The sequence below is a fragment of the Gavialis gangeticus genome, unplaced genomic scaffold, assembly GCF_001723915.1.
Source record: "Gavialis gangeticus isolate Ggan-Ray unplaced genomic scaffold, GavGan_comp1, whole genome shotgun sequence".
NCBI lineage: Eukaryota > Metazoa > Chordata > Crocodylia > Gavialidae > Gavialis > Gavialis gangeticus.
In genome coordinates this window covers 36,431,588-36,440,431 of record NW_017728993.1, presented here as the reverse complement: position 1 = coordinate 36,440,431, position 8,844 = coordinate 36,431,588, and the positions used below count along the sequence as shown (strand labels likewise).

The 8,844-nt window shown below is 41.9% G+C and overlaps 1 protein-coding gene across 1 annotated transcript in view; it reads right to left on the bottom strand.

Annotated features, from left to right (window-relative positions):
- The window catches only part of LOC109305332 (epithelial chloride channel protein-like), a 40,596-nt gene that overhangs the window by 22,769 nt on the left and 8,983 nt on the right, over nucleotides 1-8,844 (bottom strand). The window contains 7 exon segments of the mRNA XM_019528336.1: nucleotides 495-500; nucleotides 1,611-1,778; nucleotides 3,398-3,629; nucleotides 5,209-5,237; nucleotides 6,305-6,388; nucleotides 6,732-6,879; nucleotides 8,630-8,801. Coding sequence (XP_019383881.1) covers nucleotides 495-500; nucleotides 1,611-1,778; nucleotides 3,398-3,629; nucleotides 5,209-5,237; nucleotides 6,305-6,388; nucleotides 6,732-6,879; nucleotides 8,630-8,801 — 839 coding nt within the window.

The window sequence follows — 8,844 nt, the reverse complement described above, 5'->3', positions numbered from 1 at the left end:
GCCCACATGGATTAGGACCATGGGGTAGTAATCAGTGGGATGGATCATGGCCTGGGTCATCCCCATCACGTCATGAATCTTTGCTCTGGGTTGGCAGTAGATCTCGTGTGTCAAGGTGTCCTGGCGACAGATGGAGCCCTTTGTACCTCTCAGGGTGGAGTCGACTATGACGATCACTCAACGCTTTGTCCTCTGGGACTGCTTAGCTCCTTCGGCCTGTTTGGAGCGTAGAGAGTGTGGAGTTGCCTCCTCTCTGCTTGCCTCCTCTCCCTCCTTCTCCTCCAGTGTTGCCAGGCCTCATACCTGTTTTCCAGCCGGACTGGAGGAACTGGTACTGCTGTGTTATGAGCAGCCCTGTTTCTGGAGGTGACCGTCTGCCACTCTGCAGTGGAGGGCACTTCCCTTGGTGCTTCTTCCTTGGGTGCATGGCCCTGCAGGGAAAGGAAATAGCTGTCAGTTTCTTCTTCTACCTCCCTGATGCCCCTCAGCCTGCTAACCTCCTCTTGGAGCTCCCTCACCTGCACCTCCAGGGCCCTAAGGAAGGTGCCTGCAGGACAGGTGTGGGGGTCCCCAATCCCTGACCCCCCGGGCCTTTCTGGGCAACCCCCGCAGGCCGGGGGGGGGGGACACCAGCTCCCCCATGGGCTCTGTCTGGGTGGAGGCTTCAGATAAGCCCCGGGTAGGCTGCTCCCTGCCAGGCAGGGGCCCTGGCAACACTCCACATCAACACCATCATAGGAGTTGCTGCTTGTTTTTAGCTTAGTGCAGTGCCTTCGCCCTGCCCTAGTAGGAGTCTCCCTCCTAGCCCTTTGAACAGTTTGTGGTGCAGCTTCACAAAGCTCCCTGCATTTATCTCTTTGAAACTTGGCAGGTGTCATGCCATCAGAAGGGGTTACCATCCCTGCAATTTTCTTATGAATCAGACAAGAAATTACAAAGTTATAGGCATTTTCATGATTCCCCATTATAGCCTATAGGCAAAATGTCAAAACGTGTCAAAACAGCGAAACAGTTTCAATGAAACGGAACAGTGCTTCGAAACAGAAAAACCAAAACTCTGCCCCTTTGAAATGGCAAAATGGAAGTTGAAACAAAATGGTGCTGTTTCGCACAGCCCTACTAGAAACCTCCTGTTACAGGCTCCTCCTGCCAGCTTTAGGTTGATCGGAGCCCTGATGCAGCAGTACCACGTCCACGTACCATAGCCGTTTTTGCACTGCTACAGCGCAGGTGCAGGTACAGGGAATTTTTACCTGGAGGCAGAATAACCGAGCTGAGAAGCACTAAGGTAAATTGTGGCTTGGGATGCCACTACCTTCCAAGAAGTAGTGGAGGGGTGCAATGACCCTGAAGAGGCTGAGAACCACTGCTCTGCCATATTGCTATTTCTAATCAAAGGCAAGTAAAACAAAATCCTATGAGGTTTATTGAGATACAAATGAACATTCTATAAATCAGCTTTGAACAGGGTAAATCATTCTACAAATGACCCTTGAATACAGTAATTAAGTTCATTTTCTTTCTACATTTCAAGCTAAAATGTGCTTTGCTTTTGCGTTTCATCACTGAAATATGCATGCCAAAGCAGGATTCATTAGAAAAGTATTTACCTGTCATTTTTGAAAATTCTTTTAGTTTGGGGGCTGCCTGTGGCCCTAAAGCAATGGTGTGAATGATTGATCCACTACTTCTCACCTCGAGGCAACTGCTCATAGTACTGTCTTCTCCATTGGTCAGCAGCACAATTTCAGACCCATCTGTGTTTGAGAACTTTGATTAATCACCTAAATTGAGAAGAGGATCCACAGCATTAGCAGTGGAACATCATTAGCAACTATCAGCTTCCCTAACAGTTAACATGTGAGTTAAGGAAAATTATTGCCTTAAGTTTATTTCAAGGCAAAGCCCTTTCCTTGCAAATGGGAAGTTTTCTGGAGAGGAGGGGATATCAGCCAACATGAACACATTTGCATTATCTTGCCTGCATTATACAGTTCACTCATTCAGGGGAGGGGGATTGTACCAGCAGCACATGAGGTTCCTCTGTTTGTTGTCACTCAATAATTGCAGATCACATTTACAAAAAAAATATGGTGAGCCAAGTCCTATTTTAATTTAAGGCAATAGCTTTTCTCTCTCATAGTTCAGTACTGACACTGAAATCTGAAAGTCAAATTATAGTCATTTTTTATTTGTCTGTCAGCTCAAGCAAGAAGTATATTTACAATCAAATGTTGTCTCCACTTACACCTCTGCAATCCACTTATCCTCAGTAGGGTTATGCGGTATAACTCCAGTCCGAATTAACTCTTGTAACTGGGACTCAACTAACATTGTCATGAGAATGCACAACCCAGGATGAGTAGGGCAGAATCCAGTTCTCTCTCCAGTCGCTGGAGTTAAACATAGTTGAAATATTTTCTCTGTTACCAAGGTCATAAAATATGACTGAATTTACACAGAAAACATGTGGCACATGTACCCTCCATTTTCACAAAACTGATTTTCAGAATAGAATTTGGCTGATGCCAACACTAAAAGATTAAATTTAGAGTTTCAAACCTAAAAATTCCATGATTTTCATTTCTGCAAGGTGCCTTGATTCTCTACAAAGCAATCTTACAGGATTTACTCAACATGGTTGAAAAATATCATCTGCTGACAAAGTGACAAGGTGCTAAAAGTAACTGTCATCCTTCATAGAAAGGTAAAGCTAGAACAGACCATTATGATCATTTTGACTAACATCCTTCATAGTCAGGCCACAGAAGCTCATTCAGGAACACAAATCAAATCCATAATTTTTGTTTTTCGCTATTGCTTAACGTATAGAAAGCTGTCCGGTTTTGATTTTAGGATTTTGAAACTACTGTAAATCTACATAGTGCCATCCTGTGATACATAAAGTTAACTACATTAGCTCCAAAAGTACTAGCATGAGGACCAAGATGAACAGAGAGCCTGGATTAATGGGGTGCATTGTGCCTTGTAGATATCTTCTCAGTGACAGAGAATCTGCCACACAATGAAGTTTTTGCAGTACTCCCTTCACGTTCCTCACCACTGGTACTGTACTTCGGGTCTGAATCTGTGTGGCTTCTGTTTCCAGTCATTGGGACTATTAATACCTTTGCTGGTTATATTAGAGAAAAATCAGGCTTTTCTTCCCCATGTATGCCATTAGAGAGACATTTCTTAACCTTGTGATTGCTAAACTAAATGCATTGAGCTTCTTAAGTCATGTCATTATTTTCCAAGTCATGATTTTCCATGGCATGATTTTCATAACATGTTATGAGTTTCCAAGTTCTGAATCATTCTCATTTTTCTTGGTCCATTGCCTATCCACCAATATCTCTAATTCTGTTACTGTATTCCCGGTAGAGCCCCGCAACATTCTTCACCTGAAATCCTTGCTGTACGCCTGCACAGATGTTAGTTCCTCCACCAGCTCCTGTAGGCAGGTGTTTAATAAGGTCCGGGTGCACATTCTCACTGACTATTTGTTGTAGGTAAGTTTGAACTGTTGCTGAAGATGAGAAAGTGACAATTCCAGCCCAGGAGCCGATTTCAATAATCTGCAGCAGGAACATCTCTGCAGCCTGATAGAGTCATGTAATCCGATTATGCTGTATGTGATGAAAAGAAAATACTTAGAATTGTCAGAGATATTCAGGGGAGAAGATACTGAATAAGAACTATTGATCTTGAGCTGTTGTTCAGTTGATAATGAGAAATCAAAATGTTTCTGATAAAAAGTACATGAGAGATTTGGGGGGAAATATGGAAAATTAGACAAATGCCCATATCTCAGTATCACCAACTACCCTGTACATTATCTAAATGTCTGTTCATTCCAAATTAGGTGGTTGTAGAAGATCCTTCTATCATGAAGTGTCACTCGCAGGTAACAGTAAAACTGTATGTTCTGATACTGGGATTGTATTCCTAGTAAAAATATTCATATTCCATATTTATTTTAGTAAAATTATTGTAGACCTGAAGAATTATGCCATCACACAGGGGGACTAGGCTAGGTCTCTGTTTTATAGGTATCCATGCCTTCAAAAAATGGTGAGTTTTAGTGTGTCATGATTTTGAATGCAAATATTTGAACAGATTACTGAAGCCCTGAAAAGGAAAATATTTACTCTGACAAATATTTCTTTCTACGTCCAGCTAACTGCTATTATTCTTGACCTATTTAAGAATTCTCTTTTTGTCCTGCATGAGGCTTAGAGATGATGGGAATGTCTAGCTGTAACTCTTATTGGGGTATTTTGTCCTTTAATAGCTTGGAGGTGAATCTGATGTAAATAAGAGTAAAATGCTTATAGCACTGGTCTGTGTGTGAATTCCCATGCTGTTCTGTCTTTGTACTTCCACTACTGCTATTCCAGTCTTACAGTCTTCCAGACTGAAAAATGTCAGTTGTCAGGATGTTTTCTTTCATGATCAGAACAGAAGATCACATTTAATGAATAACTTTTAGTGAATAATATAACTGTAAGTAGTATATCACTATATTGTAATTGTATAGTTATGCTAAGGCCTGAAACCAACTCTTCCCAAACCATCATATTGCTACTATTAATGATGGCACAGAGAAACAGGGTGCTTATAAACTTTTAGACCCTCGTATAGTACACATTTCAAGCAAGAGAGGAAGATTACTGGCATATTCAGTTTGGAAGGGATCAGTTAATGGTGAGCCATGTGTATACCAAGAATAAAGAGAACTCCCTCAATTTACTTCTGAGAGCTCTTTCCAGAAGCCACTCAAGAATAAACAGTTTGCTAAACTGGCTAGAAATCATTTGAACTCATCTACCAATTTATATCCCCTAAGCATCAACATATTTTTGAAAGGTGAATATATAGGTTAATTTAAATACAATACCCATTGGTGGGTTATAATGTAAGAATACATTCCAAGAGATGAAATAATGGCAAATGAAAAAAGCAAAGATACATGATAAAAAAATTAACACTTATGCAGTTCATATGAATAACATTTCTATGTACGCTTTAGATTATTTACATACATAAAAGTATATGCTTAAATTTAGGGTATTAATTGAGGTTCATGTCCCTTTAAATACCCTCTTCTAAGACTTATGTGACCGTCAGTGGCATATACAAAATGCAAGTTATGCTAAATTTTAAAAAACTCATTAAGAAAAGCACATTTCCCTGAATAAATAATACCACATTATGATAACCCAAATTCTCCATTCCTAAGCATGACACAAAGATGAAGGTTAAATATTTCATTATTTTGATACATACAAATTACATCTTGAGGTTGAAAATAATTTTAGAAAGAAGCATTCTGGAAACACATCATGAAACTCGTATCTTTATGTTTTCTTTATTGGTGGAAGTAAAACACCAAACACAAGTGTATGGCTGCAGATCACTTAAAAAATGGCCGACTGGGTGAAAATCTCTCCCCTCATTGAATGAGGGGTCAGATGAAGATATTTCAAAACAGATCCTCTTCTGTAACTTCTGTCTGTGCTGCCTGCCAGCCTCAAGCTGTTTTCAGAATGGGAGGGGAGAAAGCGAGTCAAGGAGGTTTGGTCTGGGGTTTTTTCGCCCGCACTGCAGGGTCGGGGAAGGTGTACTGGAGCCTTCCCCTCTCCCCCCCTGCCCCACCCCACCATGGGGCTCTAATTCACCCACCCTACCCTTGAACACCAGCTGGGGAGCCCCAAGAATGAGCTCCTTCTGCTGCCTTTCACCCTTGCTAACTGGGTCATCAAAGTTGAAGAATTTCTTTATTTCAAAGCAAGCAGTGATAAGAAAGTGCTGACAGCAAACCCACAAGTCAGTTAAGACTCCCTGGGAATGACTTGGGTTATGCATACACTGCATCAATTAGCTGGCTCAAGTATTAATGTACATGTTGAACACTTTTACTGTTGTTGATTGTACATCATACAAGGGTTGAAATTGTCGTACAAATATGATAATTATCGTACACCTGGCAACACTGTAGGGGAAACTGGCTGCAGGATCCCAGCCAGCATCTAGATTCCCCTCCCTCCTGGAACCAACTGTGAACTTCTGTTTGTTCCAGGAGATCATGGTAACGCAGAAAGCTTCTGGCAGAGTGTTATCCGTGACAGGGGGGAGTTGCACTTCTGCACCCATGGTTAGTTATAGCAGCCCCAAGCGTCCTAAAAGAATAAACCTGATAACTGAAATATTGACTAAGAAAGTTTTATAATAAATCAGCCATTTTATATCTATGTCCATTTCTAAGCATTTATGCTCAAAATTATTTATAAAGTAGTCATACTTATACCACCCATACTCCCAGAAACACCCAGCACTAGACAGACTACTCTGTCCCTGGCCTGTAACAGTACAAAAGAGGGCTCTGTCTGTCTGTCTGGTGACTGTCTATAAACTCACTAGGGGGGACCAGAAGGGTTTGGGGGAGACACTGTTTCCCCTAGCACCCCCTGGCATGACAAGGAACATGGACACAAATTATTAGAGAGTAGGTTTAGATTAGACATCCGCAAGAACTGCTTCACAGTTAGGGCGGCTAGTAGCTGGAACCAACTTCCTAGGTAAGTGGTGCTGGCTCCTACCCTGGGGATCTTTAAGAAGAGGCTTGATGACTACCTGGCTGGACTCATTTGAGTCCAGTCTTTTCTTCTGCCCAGGCGGGGGATCTACAAGGTCCCTTCCGACCCTACTTCTATGATTCTATGATTCAAATGGAGGATGAGCGCTGTTTATTGGCAAGGAGTTGCTGAAGTCAATAGAGTTCATAATTATTTCCCATGTGCTTTTGTAGTTACACATTTTGTTCTGCATATTCGTAGCTTTTTCATAATGACTGTGTTTATTGCAGAATTTAACCACCTAAAAAATAGTTGGGAATCAAGAATGATTATGATACATGTGTACATGTAGCAGCAAACCCCATCCTATTATTGTGTATGTGCTAAGCGTGACATATTACCATGCAGAATATATTACCCATGTATAATGCACCCCTATTACAAAAAGAAGCATGACATTTTTGTCATATTTCTATGGTCATTTTGCATGTCCTGATTTTCCTGCCATGACTGGATGCTGTTTTATGCTGGGAGGGAACAAGTTAACTTTCTCCCTGACCTAGGAGAGGGTGAAATACTGGTTTGTACACCTTCACTGCCTGGCATGGTAGAGAATTGGCCATCAGGAATTGAATTAAGGGTATTTACCCAAGGAAGGAACATTTGGGTGAATATAATTGGACCACCAATGATTGGTGATTAACGTTCAGGGACTAGTGGCAAAGAGGAGGATCAAAAAAGGCCAGCTGAGACAAACTGGCTTGTAAAGGGGACATAGCATGGACCTCAATAGTACACAGACACTTAGGCCATTCTCTCCCATTGACTCTACTTAGTTTTGGGTTAGCTCTTTTGATTGCAAGGACTCTCCCCCCTGCATTCCCGCTTGCCAAATGCATGCTTTTGTGTTTTACAAAAGCTGGTTGCCTCTAACAATTCACTTCTGGTCACATTTGTGTCCTTAAAGGGAAAAATTTGCATTAAGAGCTGAGCCCATTTTTCCTCACTAATGCAGTCCCAGAGATGAGAGCTAGGTACAAACATTCAAAAAGCCCAAGGTGGGATCGGTCTCAGTTACAAGGTTTTCTGTAAGTGACTTAGCTTAGATTAGTAGTGAACATAACACACATTCCCCCTTTGGCTAGAGGTCAAGGGGCCGGGTGCTGGGGTGGGGGGAGAGGAGAAAGGGAAAATCTTAGCTGGGTTCCACCATTTTTAAAGCAGTCTACATGACCCAAACTTCTGTTCTGTTACAGGTATAGACCAGTTTCCAATCACTTATTCTGGTAAAAGTGTAATGTCTGTACCTGGCCAAGAAGTGGTACAGTAGACCTAAAGTCTTGGTCTCTGAGTTGAAGAAGTTGTGGGGCATACCCTTGTGCATATTACCCAGGGACTCAGGATATTCAGACAGTTTGTGTAGATGCTGTGGATGCCAAGCAGGAATCCACCCCTGCAAAATGCATGAGAGTGGCCAGTGCAACAAAATTCTTTCCCTATGCTAATGGGAACAGAAAAAGTAAATCCTCTCTGTCATGGGCACATCCCTGTCCTCATTCAAGAGATACAAAAAGCTTGCAAGCTCCTTGATTAATAAATGTGAAACAGAAGTTATGCCGAAGATGTAGGCCACATATGGAGCAGATCAGAAACAGAGCTTAGCTGAGAATTGTTTGGTAGAGACATGCATGCTGGGGTGGGGGGTGGGGGGCGGGGGGCAAGGAAAGTTTCCAGAGAAAAGGCAAAAAGAGTACTCAAGAGATTAAAAAGCCAGGCAGATGGTAAACAAAGGACTACAAGCAGGGTGCTGAGAACAAAGAAGAGAAGCTTTTCAGGCAAATTGCTGGCCTGAACATAGTTTGAAACTGTGACCAAAGAAACAGTCTCATGCTGGTTGGTTCCAAGAAGAACTTTGCATGCATTCTTGGGAAATAATTTGGATTTGAACAAATGCCTGATTCCATAAGCAATTTCTACTCCTGACACACATAGTGTACAAACCCTTGAATATTGTCCACCCTGTAAACCAAAAAAGGGGTAAAGATACTCACAGAAGGTAAGCTTTGCATGTACATTATAGATGCTGAAGCCGCTTGTTGTATTTCTGGCACAAACTGACATCCAGCTTCAAACAGCTCAGTCACATATTTGCAGTCCTTAATTGTGCCTCTGTTTCCATGGCAACTTTAGTATATATTGTGACCAGTAACACTAGCTGAACACCTGCAGTGAGATAAGATAGCAAAAGACAGAGCCCTCAAGTAGG